The following is a 19,577-nucleotide window of genomic DNA, read 5'->3' on the forward strand; positions in this document are numbered from 1 at the left end:
CCCGGATGTGAGGTATCGGGCAACAAGTCAGTTCAAGGCAGGTGGTCTCATCTGGTTAAATAAAACGGACATTTCATCGACACAAGTGAAGACTAGAAATCTGATGGCGACCCAAGGAAAGGACAAAACAACCGACAGAACGTGGCAAATCTCAGGACATGTAAGTATCTCAAATAGCTGTAAAACGAGAAGACTACCGAGAAGACTTTTTCTTGCAGAAATATCAAAGTAGGATAGATCGGCACCTCACGAAACTCCAGGGAAAATTTTTTTATAAGCGAAAGAAACAGCATTTTACTCATTGAATCAGCAAATTATGTAGATACGTTGGTACAAACTTAATAACTTTACAGCGGCATCCACCGTCGCATAATTCATATCAAAACTTTTCCCTGCAAACGGAAGAATCCTACTAAGGGCCAACGAATCCTCAAGAACCGAAGCATTTAATACCCACGAAGAGTTTCAAGACTTCCTCGATAAGATAAGCAACACATAAATTTTGCATCTTTTCTTTTTATTAACCCTCATGCACTTATTCACTATTATTCATTATTGTAACATTTATTTACAACTCACTCAGGTATTGACTCTGATGACTCACAATAGCCTTCAAGCATTACCCTTTTTTAGCTTAAATGATACAGGGTTTCGTATTCTAACAGGATCAAGTTATTTACAACTTCCAAATTTGAAAGACCTTGACTTATACAACATATTACCTAATCCCGATAAATTTGATGAAGCTGACCCTGATCATATGCTAATTAGTCCTGAATCTCACTACTATGATATTCCTAGTTTAAATACAGTCCTAAGCAAATCGGGAAAAAATACTATTTCATTCCTTCATTGTAATATCAGAAGCTTACCTAAACATTTAAATCTACTTGAGGATTTCCTATGTTCCTTAAATACACGACCATATATCATAGGAATCACAGAAACTAGGCTGAATAAGAATAATTTATAGTTAACATCAAACTACCCAGCTATAGAATCTTCCATAATGATTCTCCAACCTCTGCAGGAGGGGCAGCCCTTTATATTCGCAAATCTCTAAAATCAGTCCCGAGACCTGATATTACTTTGGATATCCCCCTAGTAGAATCTGTCTGGGTTGAAATAGCTCAGTCTTTTAACAAAAAGCCCATCTTAGTTGGCTGTATCTATAAACACCCAGGAGCAAACATCAAAGAATTTAAAGATAAATTTAATGAGACAACTAAACAATTCAATGCTAATAAGTACCAATTATATATCCTTGGTGAAATGAATATAGATTTATTTAAATGTAATACTCATCCCCCTACAGAAGCTTATCTTGATATGTTGTACTCTGATAATTAATCTATTACCTGTAGTAACAAAACCAACACGACTAACTTACCACACTGCTACACTAATTGATCATATTTACACCAATAGCTCAAGAAATGTTTTCTCAGGGATTTTAACTGTTGATATCTCAGACCACCTTCCACTCATTTGTATTGTAGATATACCAGTTAAAAAAAGGCAAAACCTAGATAGATGCTATAGAGACTATTCCAATTTCAATCAGGAATCTTATCTTCAGGATATCAATGCAATCAACTGGAATGCTATCAAAAGTGAATGTGTAGACTTGCATGAGATAACATCTAAAACAATTGATCTTCTCAAATCAATCACCAATAGACATGCACCTATTCGACGTACGTCCAGAAGGAAACAAAAATTATCCACTAAGCCCTGGATAACAAATGGCATTTTAAAATCAATCAAAACTAAACACACTATGTACAAAACACATTTTATGCCTTTCTCTCTCTGCCCAAAACAAATCTACAAATGGTGCTCTTGCCTGAGCTCTGTTTACTGGGTGCCAAAATATAACAAACTTAAGTTGGAGCAATATGGCTATATGGACAATAGGTCCATAGCCGCTTTTATTGAAACAAACAGAACAAGAATGAATTCCATTAAGGTGTTTGCTCAGTTAAGGTGCGGGCCAAGAAAAATGCACCAACACTAAATATACAACAAGAGAAAGTGGGCGGATCAGGGGAAGGAGGAGGGAGTCAAAAAACAGCTTCTCACTCCGAGTAATCAAGGCGAATGATGAGCACAAGGTTAGGGAGTTAATGTGACTTGTACAAACCCTCAGAGGGGGTCAAGCGTAATGGCCATTGACCCCTGACCCAAACCCAGTCCCCCTTGATTGTGAAATAAACCCAGGTCAAAGAGAGAAGGTCTAAAAATCTTATTTGCGAGCAAATATTTTGTTTATACCATTCTCTCTCTGCCCAAAACAAATCTACAAATGCTGCTCTTGCCTGAGCTCTGTTTACTGGGCACCAAAAAATAACAAACTTAAGTTGGAGCAATATGGCTATGGACAATAGGTGCATAGCCGCTTTTATTGAAACAAACAGAGCAAGAATGAATTCCGTTAAGGTGTTTGCCCAGTAAAGGGGCGGGCCAAGAAAAACGCCAAAAGCAATGTGAAATAAACCCGGGTCAAAGAGAGAAGGCATAAAAATTTTATTTGCGAGCAAATATTTTGTTTCTTTCTAATAATCCGGATAAAGTGGCGAAATATAAAAAGTTTGCTAATAAACTAAACTGGCTTAAAAGTGTGAGTAAGAAGACCTATTTTTCTCAGCACTTTGACCAATGCAAGAATAATCTGAGGGCATCTTGGAAGTTAATTGGTACAATACTAAATCACAGCCATAAGGGGCAGAACCCCATTTCAAAAATCGTGCATAACAATATGAGTCTACACAGATAAAACTGATATTGCAGATCAATTTAACAAACATTTTGTTAATGTAGGTCCAAATCTAGCCCACAAGATTGGACACTGTGAAGGAAATCCTACCCAGTTCATTAAATCAACCCCGGTAGACAGCTTTGTTTTATCTTGTGTTACTGAAACCCAAGTCTGCTCATTATTGAAATGCTGAAAGGACCACAAGTCATCCTTAGGTATCCCTAACAAATTAATCAAAATAGCTGCTCAACCATTGTCAATACCTCAAACATAAAACAACCAGTCTATAGAAACTGGTATTGTTCCTGATATATTAAAAGTCTCTCAGGTGTCTCCAGTATATAAAAATGGAGATGCTACAAACCCCAGCAATTATCACCCTATAGCAACTCTCTCACCATTCACTAAAATACTTGAATGACTAGTCTACAATCAACTATATAATTTATATTCCTTCATAGAAAAACATCAAATCCTATAATTATAAATATCAATTTGGATTCAGGAAAGGGTACTCCACTGAACAGGCTATTCTTGAAATTACAGACAATTTAAAGCTAGCAATCGATAGAAAACAAATCACACGTGGTCTATTTCTTGATTTGTCAAAGGCCTTTGACACAGTAAATTACAGCATTCTACTGTCTAAGCTCTCTTTATATGGCATTCGAGGAGTTTCACATAAATGGTTTGAGAGTTATTTTCAAAATGGTAACCAATATATCAAAATTGATTCCACTAGATCTGCCAATGAAAATATAACATGTGGCATACCTCATGACTCAACTCTAGGTCCACTCTTATTTCTACTCTATGTTAATGATTTACCAAATTGCACTCACCAATAAACTCTCAGTGCGGATCTTTGCTGATGATACTAACATGTTTTTACTAGTGACAACCCACATCATCTAGAATCTGTTATGAATCATGAACTTAAACAAATTTATAGATACTGTGCACTAAATAAGTTGTCTATTAATTTTGCCAAAACTAATTACATGTTAATTTCATCTTCTAGATAACACCCCACGATAAATATTGAAAACATTGAATCAAAGAATTATATAAAATACCTGGTAGTCTATATTGATAAACACCTAAATTGGCAACCGCAAATACAACATATAAACAATAAAATAGCAAGAAACATTGGAATTCTTACTATATTGAGACATTATGTCGAATTTAATATGTTAAAGCAATTATACTATGCTTTGATATATCCCTATTCAAGCTATGGTATAACTACCTTGCCACCAATACTAACTTAAAATGCCTCTGTATTAAGTAGAACAAAATTTGTAGCATCTTCTTTACAAATGCTAGAGAGAATGCCAATCCCTATTATAAACTATTTGGAATTCTAAAGTTGAAAGCTATTTATAAATTCAGAATATGCTGTCTTACGTATAAGATTAATACTAAAAGTGATAGCATTCCAGATATCTTCCTTGATATCCTGACCCCAGCATCTGAAAAACATTATTATTATTATTATACAAGATTTTCTACTAATAACAACTTTTTTGGACCAAGAGTATCCACCAACATGGGAAAATCATCTTTTATATTCTCTGCTTCAAAGATATGGGAAACTGTACCCACTTATCTTAAATATATGCCAATATTACAATAATTTCAAAAGAGAATGGAAACATCAACTTTTACTCAACCAAACCTGATCATTTTACTTTGCTGCTGATCTACTCTTAAGGAAAAATGTAAACTTCAAAAACTTCAACTTTTGTTCAAAAGAACCTAATCAGTTTATTTACTTTACTGCTGATATACTTTTATTATAGGCTGCTATCTATTTATCTATTTATATGACCATTACGGTGTCCAACTAGAAAGCCTTTGCTACTTTGGACACTGTGCGCCTCTCAAACTTATCTTTATAGCCAAATATTACTATTATTTTTTCCTCTTTCTCTTACTTTTCATTGTATGTTAACTTCTATTAATAGTGTGAAATAAATAAAGTTCAAAGTTCTGCAGAAATATCTCAATAGATGTGATCTTCACGTCATGGAAGCTTTAAGGAATTAATGTATTTGTATTTAAGAAGAGAGCATTTCACTGTTTAAGTTAGCGGCTTTAGCCAGAAAGAGCCGCTAAATTTGCGAAGCGAGCAAGATATTGTAAGTTGTTTACAAGTTCTTTGTAATGCTATAAAAATTGTGCTTTATTTGTTACCAGCAGCCACATGCAATCTTTGATTGTCTATTTTTACTAACGAGAACAGCTCGTGATGGGCTGACAATTAATTTAAGGCATTCGGAATACAAAGTTCAGTTCACCAGGTCAAGTTACCAAACTTTAAAACTGTCCTAAATAATTGAATTTAAATGCTACTATTAGCCTTGAAATTGAAATCTGAACTTGTCACTGTGTTCCTTCCATTTGTGTCAACAAGATAATATTCCAACCATTTTCATTTAATGTTTTGTCTGCATATAGACATCTGTACCTCTTTCCAAAATGGTGGTTTAATTGCTTGTCTGGCCTCTACAACACGCTTCTCAAACAATAGAAGCAAGACCATGTGGGCTGATTTTGTCTTCATGAATATGAATGATAATCATAAAAATTACAATCTCCTTGATTGTTATTGATTTAAAAGACTCCTGTTTTCCACTAATTCACTTGCCAAATTATCTGCTCTTATGAGTGAGTTGTATTAGAGACTTGCTCAGGTAATTGACTTTGGGAGATTATGTGTCCTAGGAAAATTAATTTCCCAAAATGTAAAAATAATTCTTCATAAAATTCCTTGAATTCTTCAGAATTTTAGTAGAGTCCATGAAGTTGAGATTTCCAGTGAACAGTCAACTACCACCAAGGATTTTTAATGGTTAAAAAAAAAAGCTTCTATATTCCTTGGTTGTTTTGTCAAAATATTTGTTTATCCATGAAGCTTTGAGAGCTCCACTACATTTATGGATATCTGTCATTTTTAGGCTGCCTTCCAAATAATTTTTGATCATTATAATCTCTCATTTGATTTTGTTACCTTTTCCATTCCAAACAAAGGAATAGAAGAGACGATTAACTTCCTTACTGGCTTTCTCATGGGTGCACAATGGGGGTCATGATGTTAACAAGCTCTGAGGCAACAATACCCTATAAGACTGTAATTTTTCCTGTCAAAGTTGACCAATGATAATTCCAACAGCTTAGGATATTTTGTATTTTGTCAAGTTTTTAAGGCCACCGTGGACTCAGCATGACATTTTATAGTACAGTGGAGTCCCAGTAACATGCAAATTGACAGCCTTTTAGACCCAACCAATTGAATACATAATCTCATGTTTTAGTGCTATCCTTGTGTCCCCTGACTTTTAGAGTATTAGTGCATTTAGTTTATTTATGTGACCAGTTCTCTTGCAGTTTCTTGTCCATACAGACTGCTTGATCTTGGCTCACATATAAATTTTGCAAAGATCCAGGTTGTTTTGTGCAGATAGTTTTCTGACAGATTGGGTCTGTTCAGTTACATATCGTAGATGACATTGATTTTGTTGTGGAAGACGAAATCTTCCAGAGTAGGGTAGTCACTGAGAGAAGCTAAGATTAAAGATGAGCATTGTCATGTATTGTAAATTCACCACCTCCTAGTTAGCTCAATGGATAGAGGGCTGGACTGTTGTGTGGGAGGTTGAGGGTTTGAGCCCTTGTCGGACCAACACTCAAGGTCTTAAAATAATTGAGAAGAATAATTGTTACCTTTCTATAATATCAAGAAATGGTTAGATATTCTAGTCTTCTCGGATAGGGATGAATAAATGGAGGTCCTGTCTCCTGCAGGGTTAGGGGTAGGAGTTGTAAATTTCCCACACACGAGATTACTTTGTGATGGGTCCTCCCCTGGGGTGGGATGGGTGGGTTGGGGTTGGTTTAGGTGGGTGAACCTAGTAGGGGACTACATGTCCTATTGTTTGATTGATGTTTTATTTGCCTTCAGTAGTTCATTACATCACATAATACATACTACATTATAAACAAGATATGGCAGGAGATCTAGCAAGCTCTGCTGAGCTTTTTTAAAGATCCCCATTGTTTTCTCGCCTGTACACTGTACGAATCTATAATACAAATACAAATACTCGAGAAGAGACATTGATCAGGTTGTGACCGACTAATGAGCAATACTAGAGTGACTGCTGTTACAGGGACACTTGACTTATAGATTACCAACGTTTGACCCAGACATTACTGACACAGCTTGGCTGACCAAGAAACTACCAATACTTGGCAAACCGAGTATAGGCTACCTGTCTGTCAACATATTGACCAAGTCTCAATGGATAGTTGGTTGGTGCTGATTACAACATTTGACAAGCTCTTACATTTGGGAAAAATCCTTCCATCCACTTGCGTATTTTAAGTGTGTTAACTTACAGCCAAAATGTTATTTTTGGTGAATATATAATGATGTTGGAGGGTCTTAAAGCTGAATTTAAAGAACCTGAACCAGATTTGTCACAATATCATGACACTGTCTTGGTCTTCTTTTTTGTGTTTTTAATACAGGAGTAGCGTAGTTTATGTTCATAAACGGAAAGAACAAAACCAATTTTAATTGACAATTAAAAAATATGTCAATTAAGGTATGATATGGCAAAATTTGCACATACCAGTAGGTAGTTCATTGTGATAGGTGCCTCACTCAATAATATCAGAAGTAGAACTACAGATTTGTTTGAAAGACACAAAACAAATTCTGAAAACAATATGTTTATTCTTTTGAAAACTGTAATAATTATATTAAGTATACTTGAGCATCTAGTGTAAGTTAACTCGCAGTTAAACTTCTTCATTCATTTTGGATTTTCCTCTACTAGCTCTTTTGTGCTGAAAGCACTCAAACATTCAGTGATCTAGACATCTTTTAAGGGACAAGTTTGTTTTTTTCATAAATTCACACCAGAGAACACTTAGAAGTGAACATTTCATGAAGAGAATTTTCCTGCAGGTTAATTGTATAAAAAATGAAGTATTGTTCATCGCATGATGTTGTCATTTATGATGTGAATCGTGACGTTTTTACCCCATATTGCTAGCCTTCATCAGGTGATGAGGTTGACTGGTTTCGGGTCTTCGTATAATGCAGGATGCTCTGCTGTTGGTTGGTTTTCCAACACTGTGATTGGTGCATTTTGATCCTCAGTTGATGTTAGTGAGTTGTTCCCTTGGTGGTCCCCTGTCACAGCTCTCCAGTTCTGTTTTTTGAGCATAGGCATCCACGCTTCAGGAATTTCTATTCCACTGTCCCAGTTGATGTTGTTAGGGTGAAGTCGTGAATTAAGCCTCTTTGACCCTGCAAGTGTGCCTGATAAAGACTAGCAGTTTGCAGTCAAAATGTCATGATTTACATCATAACTGACCATATCTTGAGACAAACGATAATAATTTATTATTATTGTAATTTACCCCAATGAACAAGGACATCCCTTTTTATGAAATTAACAATGCAAAAATGTTTGAAGGATAACAAGCCCAACAGATTTGGCACAAAAGCATGCTCGAATATTTGTCCTTGGACATTATCTGTTTCTTGAAGGTCTCAGTTTCACTCAAGCTTTGCTTGCGGAAAACTGTTTCCATGTTGATTATGCAGGTAATGTCCACAGCTTGGTTTATGCTTTACTCAGTTTTAGCAAAGTGTTACAAATACCGTTGCCTTGTTTTGCTAGGACCCACCTACCCAGGCCACCTCGTCCAACAGTCAGGGGGATCCAGCAGGAAACACTACTCCACCTAATGAAGGTAAAATTTGATTTTAGTTGCTTTTAGAAGCAGTTGCTGGTTAAGTCCCCGTATGTAAACTCTTTCTTTTCTACAGCTTGAAGCAACTAGGAATGCTATTACTACCTTAAATGGGATGCTGGTCCATTGTTGGTTTTCTGTTGCATTTCTTCTTTGTTTTTTTTTTTTCTGTGCGGCTCATGGCACCCACGTAGCTCCTTTTTCTGCTTTTAAAAGCACACACAGCCCACAGTTCCTCTATTCGCTCCGACGAAGGGCTAACGCTTGAAACGTCAGCTTTTATAATCGTAACGGTGGCCAATTTACCATTTCAACTTTATTGATATACTCAAATTATTTCGTTACCCCCACCGACGCAGCCCCAAACAGTTTCTTTAGAAACTATCAGCCTTTATTCAGGTAGATACAGAAAAGCTGGTTGGTGTTTTATAAAGCCCCCCTCTTCAAGAATCCTCCCTCCTTGTCGAGAACTTTTAGTTTGCGGTAAGCCTCCTCTCTCAATTAGGCACCCCTCCCTCATACACTCCAAATTAAAACTATTTGCAGCTTGGGCATACTTAATGCAAGGCCTAAAGGGCCTTACCACCTACCATTCCTGTAAAATTTTGAAATTATTAAGTCATAGAGTTGCATATTCTTGCATTCTGGAGAAGAAGCTGACATGCTTCAATTGCCAAAAAGGACATCATTTCTTTCTACGATAGTCTTAATTTGGCACATTAGCGAACTGGTAAATTAGTTTTCTTGAGCAATTCCATTCTCTGGTACATATTAAATTTTTCGGATAGCTCGCCTTTCAACAGAAAGTGTCGTAGATGATTACAGAAGGCTTGGTTTTTGATCGTGTTAAGTGGGATAAAAATGGTCACGATTTTTACAAAAAATTTTTGTGTCAGGGTGTATAAACTCTAATCAAAGTATAACCAACGAAAATGTCACGTGCCAGGTTAAAATCTTTTAATAATTTCACACGGATGTGTTTGCTAACTAATACCAGGGGTTGTAAAGATCTTTCTCTGCAAGTTTTTCTGAACGACGGATTTCTGTCAATTACACGAACAGAGCTGATAGCTTCCACAGCGAAAGGGATTTTTCTCATCGCTCGAAAAATCTTCAACGATCCAAAAGAAATTCAACACAATAGTGAGCTTTTGGCGTAGTTTTCAGTGACCTGAGGAACATTTTTCGGGTTCGACCTCAGTTATATGTTTCGGAGAAGGTGAAAAATGAGCCTGCCAGAAAGAAATCAATAAAGTGGTCGGACACCATTTGAGAGCGCAATCAAAGAGATGAACAATCTTTCATTCAATTTTTTCTTTATCAAAGGTTAGTTTTTGCGCGTTTTAAAACAAACTGCTGACTAGTAAAACCCCCGAATTGTTCCATTCATCCGCTAATGTTTCTATAAGATCAGCCAATCCCACGGCTCGTGTTTCACATCAGATCACAAAGCTTCACGATCATTTGCTTACTCGTGTACTGGCTAACCTATAACCATAAGAACATTGTCTTCTTCACTTTCACGGGCTTTTCTTTCTTTTTAATAAGATTTAGGACGCTAAGCCTCCGTGAAGCCTTTTTATGCAAATTTGATTTACGCGCTACAAGCGCACGGTTTTAGATCTTCAAGTTTGACTTCTAACGAGCGGTTGAGAATAAAATTTTTGATAATTTTATTAAAAACAAAGTTTGGAGTTTATTTTAAGTAATGGACGATGTGTACTTCTACTTCGCGTGTGATGAATTTGTGCAGAACACGCGGAACAAGCAGAAAAAGGAAAACTGTCAGTAAATGAATGAATCTAACAAACAAAGACCACGGAATTTGAAAAAAAAAAAGACAAGGTATATACTCCAATACTAAAGTGCATATTATTCACGATGGTATTTGTGTTTCGGTTCTTTTTTTTTTTCTTTCGCTCTGTAAATTCGACTGGGACGCGGAAAAGTATGCCCGGCGATTCCCAACAGAATACCCGCCAGAGCTCCGGCAGGTGCAGGGTCTGATTTTAAGCACTTAATTATTACAGAGTTAGGAAAAGTTGTAAAAGTTTTTTTCTGAAAAGGCAGATTTCCACAAACTTTCTGTCATGATCTTTTCCTATGTGACCGTTACACAATATTGATAACGACTTTTGTTGATTTGTGCGTATGGATGTTTTTTTTTTTTTCTCATAAATTAAGTCAGTTTGACTAGTTTTGTTAAATACCTAGCTGATGTGAAAAGTATAGTTCGTGCTTTTTGATCTTCTTTTTCAGATGGTGTCAACTGGGGCCGTGTAGTTGCAGTCACAGGTGGTGCTTTAATAACTGGTGCTGTAGCAGTGGCAGCTGCTCCTGTAGTTCTTGGTGTTGCTGGTTTTACTACTGGAGGTGTTGCTGCTGGCTCCGTAGCAGCGGCTGCGCAGTCTGCAATTTACGGAGGATTTACAGGGGGAGTTTTCTCGCTTCTGCAGAGTGCGGGGGCTGCTGGCATCGGATTGGCAGGAAATGCTGCTATTGCGGCAACTGGTGCAACTGTTGGTGGAGCAGGATCATATTTTTTTGTTAATAGAGTATGCAGTTTTGTCCGATTTTTGATGAAATTTGGCTAGACTATTCGTAAGATATTAATACACAAAACCGTGTAAGGCTTTTAGAAAATTCGAAATAGTTTTCTTGCGACTTCCCGGCGCGTGACAACCGAAATATTTTTTATTGTCCAACTTCAAAATTGATTATCTCAGGAAGCAAAAGGAAAATCGAAAAAGCCTCACATCGTTGTTTAGCCTATAATCTGCCGAGTAATGAAGTCCAGTTTGTTTGGATTTCCGCGGTAACACGAAGGCTGGTAAATTCATTGAAACGAACACCCTTAGTCTTATCTTTAAAGGCTTGCGCGTGCCTACCAAAAGGAAAACTGTCAAAATTTTGTTACTTTTTTCAGAGGTCACCCTTGTTTGTTGATAGTAACCTTTATGCTTGTGGGGTAATTTTGAACTCTTTTACGCTTTATGTGATAATTGAGCGGTCAACAGTAAGAACGTAGAAAGTCAATGACGGCTATTCGATACTGGTGAAATTTAATATGTAGTGATTTTTTTACATCATTTGCAATTCAATTAACAGAATAGTCGTGGTGAGACCCAAGCTGAGACCATAAAGTTGTTGATTTGTGGTGGAGGGAGTGGTGCGCACGCATTTGGTGGCATAGCGTCCTCTCGGAAGGGAACTGAAGTTCGTGTGCTTACTTTGAATCAAGATGAAGCAAAACGTTGTAGTTCGGTAATGCAGACCAAGAGTCTTCTATTTAAGTGGCATCGCGAGGGACTAGAGCCAACGTCTATCAAATCGAAACCAGCATTAATTACAACGAACCCAGATGAAGCCATCCGAGATATCGATTTCGTGGTCTTTCCCGAGTTTGCCCATGAACATTATTTAGATGACTATCTGAATGCCCTTAAACCACATATCAGACCTGGAATGACCTTGATTGGTTTACCTGGTGGACCTGACTTCAATTTCCACGTTTGTAGTGCACTGGGCGAGACTGTGCAGCAGTGTACGATCCTAAATTTTGAGTGGTCACCTTGGATTTGCTCTACCGCAGAGTCTGGTGTTGAATGTGATGTTCTTGACACTAAAGAAACTCTTTTGGGGACCATAAAGGTTAGTTTTAGTACTTACCACTGATTACCTCGGATGGACTCTTTCACTCGCCATAACAGTATTATTTCTAAAGTACACATATTCCATTGAAGGAAAATTAGCATCTTTGAACTCACTCCATTCTGGCTTTATTTTGCTTATTTACTCGCCTTGCCATTCCCTAGCCATGATTTACCTGTCCACCGTTCGAAAGCGACGTCAAAGACTTACCAACTTGATTTGGCATTTTTTTAACCCAGCTGATTTGATTATGCTCAAAACAGGAATTGACTTTTAAAAGCCTCGTGCTGCTCACTAAATTAGCTGGGTTCACTAATTTAACACTTTAACACGGTAGCCTTTGATATCATTCTCTCTTCTGATTCAATAGTTCTCGTACAATACAATACAATAATTTATTAAACTCTCCCCGGAGGGACCTTTCAGAGCTTAAAAACTATCTTAAATACGAAGGCGCGCTATATAAGGAAGTCTTCGCTGGGATGACCTGGGCTCATTTGTCACTCACCGTTGACGTGTGCGGGTCAAATTCAAATGCTGGTAGGCGAACAAAAGGAGCTAAAGAGATATCTATTGTTTACTTCCACCAGCATGGTGGCAAGAGGTAACGTACGAACCACCTACTTCGATCTCAAATTTACCGCCACAAATTAAGACAGTTTCCATTGGAGAAAGGAAATACAAAATCTCAAAAATTCTTGTATTGTGATGAAGACATAAAACAATTTTGAGGAATAGACCGGTTCACGCTCTTGAGTGCATGCTGGGTAATTAGGGCAAGCAAATCCAAAATGGCGGACACGCTCGGCTACACTCTTTTGCTTGATCTGAATACTTAATGAATATCGGCTTTGTTTCAGAACTGGTCGCAATTTTTAGTATTGACAGTTCAAGATAAAAGTCACAGCTACATTTTGAGCTCTGTATTTTCGATTTTAATGCGTCAAAAAATAAGATATATAATGGTTAACTACCGATGTTGTGTTGGAGGTTGTAACAACGACTCAAGATATCCAAAAAAGATAGTGAAACGGTCACATGTCGAAAATCTTCGCTGGCATTTTATTCCGAAGGATCCAAAGAAAAGAGCCCAATGGATTGCCAGCATATCCAAAGGACTTGTTGGATTCGAACCCGGCAACTACAAGACTGTTTGTTCGAATCACTTTCAATATGGAAAGCCAACGTACTCCTCACCAACTCCAACTTTGTATATGGTGCCAAGTGACTCTAACAAACCTTCACCCAAGAAAAGAAAGCTTGTGGCAAGACACGAAGTTGTCTCTACTGCTGAGGCATCCAATAACTCAAGCTTCAAAGAAGAAGGAACTCAATGCTTGATAATAAATCCGCTAACATACGGAAGTATGAAGTTTGCTGATTTAACAACAGAGCAAGATGTCCAGCGTTTCACTGGATTCCCTAACGTAGAAACATTTCAATTGATGTTTAATACACTCTTTGAAAAAGCCATGTGTATGCACTACTGGAAAGGAGACAAAGAAAGTGCTTTGAAGGACACCACCAAGCCCAGGTCAAATAATGTACAGAGAGCTCTAACCTTGGAGCAAGAGTTTTTGCTAACCATGATGCGAATCAAGCTAGGACTCTTTGTATTTGATCTGGCTTTAAGGTTCAAAGTTTCCGAGGCGACTGTCAGCTCTGTCTTTACCACTTGGGTTAAGCTGATGTCTAAAGAATTAAAGTGGATGATTTCCTGGCCAGATAGGTATTTAATTCAAAGAAATATGCCTGATATGTTTCGACGATATTACAGAAAGTGTAGAGTCATCATTGACTGCACAGAACTATTCTCTGAAACCCCATCAAGCTTAGAGAATGCGGCAATGTGTTGGTCAAATTACAAACAACACTACACGTTAAAGTTTTTGATAGGGATAACACCAAATGGCCACATATCATTTGTCTCTGAGACCTTCAGTGGGAGGTCATCTGATGTTTTTATTGTAGAAAACAGTGGTTTCTTAAACTATCTTCAGCCACATGACCAAGTTATGGCAGACAGGGGATTCAAGATTCATGACCTGTTAGCATACTACCAATGTTCTCTAACAATTCCACCCTCCAAGCATTCCAATCTCCAGATGTCAGGTGCTGATGTTAGGAACACATCACTTATTGCTAATGTACGGATTTATGTCGAGCAGGCTATCAAGCGAATTAAAGACTTTGCTATGTTAAAGCAAGAAATTCCCATTAGCATTCTTTCCCATTTGGATGACATAATCATCATTTGTGCAGCAATATGTAATATGAAAAAGCCTTTGAGTACATAGATTTCATTTCATCAATTATGTTTGCATTTTGTACCAGTCCAAAATGTTCCCATTCAATTTTCTCACAGGTTATAAGCTATGGTAGTCAAGTTTATTTACACATCTTCTAGAATACAATTCCTTTATGGAATTACACAAACATGTTTGTATATAGCTACAACAATGTTCAAACAATAACTTTGAAACTTTAGTAATACTAAATACTATAATGTTTTGGTTTCATCCGCACTATTTTGTACTATTTAGTAGTTTGTTGAGGTCATATTGCTTCCACTCTATAATTTTAATCATTATCTATTGCTTGTTCATTGCAAAATCTGCAAATGAATGTTGATTCTTGTTCAAAATTTGAGCAGGCCCAGTGAAACCATAGCATACAACATTCACACTGAACACTGTTTTCATCATCACATTCAATTTCATCTGGCTCAAGACAGGGTTTTTCACAGACAGCACAATAATAAATAGGCCTAGTACCTAGCAACACCCTAGCAACATAAGTCTTGAAAAAAATTGTTAGATTTGGTATGATATCTTGCCACAGTTTTAAATCAAACTCAATAATTTCAATATGAGCACCACTAAGTGGAGTCCAAACAACAAAAAAGGTTTTAGGACATCCTGTTAGGGCCATTTGTCCTTGTATCTGGTAATAATAACTGTGGGTTCTCTTGAGCATGACATTCCCATTCACTAATTCTAGATAAGTTGTATTGTTCCAATGCTCATCAAATTTCATGTCTGCAAGTGAGTATGGACATTTATACTCAATACAAGAATGACCACAGCAATCGCAGTGAAAAATACCATCTGGGGTAGCTCCCACAAAAGGGTAAGTTTTAGATATAAACAAGCCACAAGTCTGAAGCTTTGCATTTTTGTGTTTTTTGGATTCTTGTGCAAAGAATGATGCAGCAGCATCTCTCTCATGTTCTCTTCCCCATTTAATGGCAGGTATCATTGACAGATCGGTACAATCTAAAATTCGCTCAAGAAGAGGTGTTACTTTGCAATTTGGCTTTCTTTTTCTAAGAATTGTTTTTGTCTTTGTGTATACTTCATGAAAATGAGATGCAGTTATTCTACCTTTTCTTTGCTCTTTCCATATACTGGAGTTAGCCTGATCCCTTGTGGCCTTTTCTAATTCTTTAATGCTACTGTCATTGAAAGATAATTGTTCCAGAAATTGTCTCACTAATTCATCAGCATCTACACCATTGTTTTTAGAGGATATATCATCAGCTATAATTTGTAGTGATGGGGGAACATCATCAGAAGTTGGTGGTGCATATGAAATATGGATGACAGCATCAGGATTTATGTTTCGAAGAGAAGCTAGAAACTTTTGCTTGCTTTCTTCGGTAACAACCCTCAAGGATTCTGGCCGAGGGTCAAAGTTCTGTTTTTCCTTGCTATTAATAGCATAACTTGGGTTTTCTTTGACTACCTTGTGGCTTTGGAACACCATGTCCTTTAATTTCATGGGTTGGATGTCTTTCTTGCTAGTATTATTCCACACACATGCCTTATCTGTGCAGGAAGGATCTGTGAAACCTTTCTGGTTGGCAAACTCAACTTTATATAAAAGGGCTATGACATGATTACAGCACTGACTGTATCCAGCTGTACAGCTACAATATGCCCCAAGAATTTCACCGGGAGATTTACAAATTATCCACACTTTATGAGGTTCTTCGCGAATTCTTTGAGATGGAGTGACAGATGCAAACAACAGAACTTTGTCTTGTCCATGAATTGTTTTTGAGTATACAGTGTGCACAAAACCACTTTTAAAGTATGAATACGCTTTTCTGATTTTATATTGACCAATATAGTCAGTGTCGAAAGCTTTTTTTCCAAGTATAAACGAGAATATTTGACCAATGTTTGTATGCGGCCACTTTGTTACACAGTCCTCCCAATCGACCATGGATAACGGATCCTTTATACCGCATGTGCGTAGTAGTTCTACATGTTCATTTTGTAGTGACTTGGCTTGGCTTTCGGCCGAATCTCGAATAGGCGTTTTATGTTCAAAAGCTACCAAAGCACGAGCAGCAAGTTCCGAGTGTGTCCCTCCAGAGGGCAAACCTCGCTGTTTAAGATAAAACTGCAATTCCCCACATGAAAGTTCCAAAAAATCTTCGAGGTGCGTGGCCATGATCGTGTTGTTGGGATATTGAACTGTCAACGACTTTTGAGCGAGATGGCAATAACATAAAGAGCTCAAAATGTAGCTGTGACTTCTATATTGAACTATAAGTATTCAGATCGAGCAAAAGAGTGTTGTTCGTATCCGCCATTTTGGATTTGCTTGCCCTAATTACCCAGCATGCACTCAAGAGCGTGAACCGGTCTATGCGCCCGCTGTTCACTGCTTTGGAGTAGTTGTAGCTCAAGCTGACTTGACCCTAAGAGTTCTACATCACACGACGGTTGATTGACAAATGGTCCAGTGGGACTTAAGGCTCCTTTTATAGCGCGCCTTCGTGTTTGATAATAATTACAATTCTTACAATAATTACAATAATTATAATTACAATAACTACAATAAGGGGAGATAAAAATATACAGATGTATTTATATATATAAAATGTTAAAAATCAAAATCGACTCATCAGAAGATGATTTATCAGCTTACGTTTAAAAATGTTCGTCGAGGAGCTCAATTTTATATCACCGGGTAAGTTGTTCCAAATGGTCACTGCCCGTTATAAAAAACTTCGCTGGCCCGTAGCAGTTTTGTAGCGCGGTATGTCCAGTGTATATGCATTGCGAGTCGAGCGGCCGCTAATCGTGCCTCTCTTGATGAATCTGAAAAACTTCGCTGGCCCGTAGCAGTTTTGTAGCGCGGTATGTCCAGACTATATGCATTGCGAGTCGAGCGGCCGCTAATCGTGCCTCTCTTGATGAATCTGAAACTAAGTTTGCTCGGTGCAATACCGTTCATGCACTTAAATGTCATCACGGAAAAGGAAACGGAGGGTAGGTCGTTGACATAAATATTGAACAGGATGATAAGATTATCAGGTACTGGCAGAATGACAAGATTATCAGGTACTGGCAGACAGTTAAAAAGATATTCTTAAAATGAAACACGCTCTAGTTGCCCACCAGTAATAGGAAGTGGGAGGAAAGTCTGCAGGGAAAAAATGCTTTCTTTCCTGTCAGAATCAATTTAATCTTCTCTACATTAGGCGTCAGTTAGTCATGTTAGAGGGCATCGTGGAGCTACAGGGATGTATCCAGGGGTGTCCACGTAGCAAAAGCAATATACAATGTAGAATATATATGTCTTAATAAACGTTTTGTTGTATAATATCGCTGGGTATTTTTAGGAGTTGTGCAGTATTTTGAATCGCCCTACGGGCTCGTTAAAGTACGAACAACGAGTAAAAATACTCAGTGATACCATACAGCAAAACGTTTAATAAGAGATTTATTCATATGATGCACGATCCTCGCAGTAGATAGCGCCTCTGCGATACTAGAGCGCTGCACTAGTATCGCAGAGGTCAGTGGTTCGAATCCCGTACAGGCCTGATTTTTTTCAGGTCTGATTTTCGCTATTGCTTTAATAGCGCTATCTACTGCGAGGATCGTGCATCAGATGTATCTAACACCGCAGTTCAAAATATACGAACTTCATATATTTCATTGTAAGAGATTAATTATCCAGCACGTCAAATTTTTATTTCTGTGCGGACGAATTTCTAACCCGTTCTCTGGGGTACAAATATCGCGTGATATTTGTACTCGATTCGCGTGTACTCGATTCGCGTGTTATTGTACTCTACGAAGCACAGTTGGATAATAATAATCAAAATTAGTTGGCTTGTCTTCGCAGGGAACACCATTTTTAATATTTGTATCTAAGAACAGTTTAAAACATAAGGGTAAACAACTTTTAGCTCACATTTTTGGTCTTTCAACACAGGAAGGAAGAGTTAAGCCAGAGAAGGACCCAGTTGACAAACTTAAGTACCTCCTTGGACCTCTCCCCGAAGTGGTTGTCTCTATCATCTGACTGGGTTGACTTAACGTTGTTTTCAGATTGAATTCAGTCAACTAGCCTTTAACATTTATTTAATGAAAGGACTCGTTATTTTATTTAATTATGTGAGACTTTGGGACGGTTAATTTTAATAGATTGTATTGAACGCGTTGGGTTAATAAAGAGAATGCCCTGAAAACCATTATGATGTTGTCGAAGACGAAACACATCTCTTCTTGATAATTGTGGCCCGGGGAAATATTGTTAAAGATAAAATGTTCAATTGACATCATTAATGACAATAAAATTAATTTGTTACCAGCTCAAGATGTCTGCTCTCTAGTTTGACGAGTGAAGTTGACAATACACAAATCAGTAATAATGCATGAAATGAAACTTCATTTCATTTTCTATTAGCTTTATTCACCTCGTTTATTGTCTCACTTATTACTTTTATTTCCCCCTATCTGCATGAATAAACCAATTTCTCTCGAAAGTCTGTTGAAAAGATATCGCCAGTTGGCGTCTTTTGTAGAGGGTCCCCAATAGGGTTCTCAACTAAAATTTTCTCTCCCTCCCGCAATCCCGACGGATTATACCAGCCAATTTCGATTCCGCATATGAAGTTAGTCCATTACCTCAACTGTAGCGGGCCTTTTCAATGGGTGATGATTTCCTACACCAGCATTGATCCATTGAAGTTTTTGCTCACCTTAAGCCGTAAAGTTATCTCTTTTCGCGAAAACGATGATAACGTTCATTTTAGAAGTTTTTTTTTAAGCTTTGCACAGGTAACGTACGCTAGTCACAATACCATCTTTCGTAGGGCCCGCGCAGTATATTTTTTAGTGTGGGACGAACGCAGGAGCTTCAGCCAATAAGGGAGGGGAGGATAGGATGTCTACCAATATGGGTATCCATCCCCGCCAAAATTCAAACTTGTTGTTCAAACATTCAATTCGTCACTTCAAACATTCAATTCGTCACTTCAAACATTCAATTCGTCACTTCAAACATTCAATTCGTCACTTCAAATATTCAACTCGGCAATTCAAACATTCAACTCGGCAATTCAAACGTCCAATTCGTCAAATCAAAGATTCAA

At 37.6% G+C, this 19,577-nt stretch overlaps 1 protein-coding gene and 1 pseudogene across 1 annotated transcript; both read left to right on the top strand.

The window, feature by feature from the left end:
• On the top strand, positions 1 to 18,799 carry LOC111338081 (tauropine dehydrogenase). The gene is made up of 5 exons (XM_088763232.1): positions 1 to 160; positions 8,458 to 8,530; positions 10,790 to 11,085; positions 11,639 to 12,181; positions 18,416 to 18,799. The coding sequence occupies exons 1-5, from the start codon at positions 104 to 106 to the stop codon at positions 18,503 to 18,505; spliced, it is 1,059 nt and encodes a 352-aa protein (XP_088619358.1). The 5' UTR covers positions 1 to 103; the 3' UTR covers positions 18,506 to 18,799.
• On the top strand, positions 596 to 5,115 carry LOC148728538 (uncharacterized; annotated as a pseudogene).
• Positions 18,800 to 19,577: the final 778 nt, after the last annotated feature.

Source organism: Stylophora pistillata, chromosome 6 (assembly GCF_964205215.1).
Source record: "Stylophora pistillata chromosome 6, jaStyPist1.2, whole genome shotgun sequence".
Lineage (NCBI taxonomy): Eukaryota > Metazoa > Cnidaria > Anthozoa > Scleractinia > Pocilloporidae > Stylophora > Stylophora pistillata.

Bases quoted from the DNA above. Each gene is read 5' to 3' on its own strand.
- LOC111338081 (XM_088763232.1), top strand. From the start codon at position 104: ATGGCGACCCAAGGAAAGGACAAAACAACCGACAGAACGTGGCAAATC. The intron at 161-8,457 runs GTAAGTATCTCA...TTGTTTTGCTAG, and splicing joins CGTGGCAAATCTCAGGACAT to GACCCACCTACCCAGGCCAC. The intron at 12,182-18,415 runs GTTAGTTTTAGT...CTTTCAACACAG, and splicing joins CTCTTTTGGGGACCATAAAG to GAAGGAAGAGTTAAGCCAGA.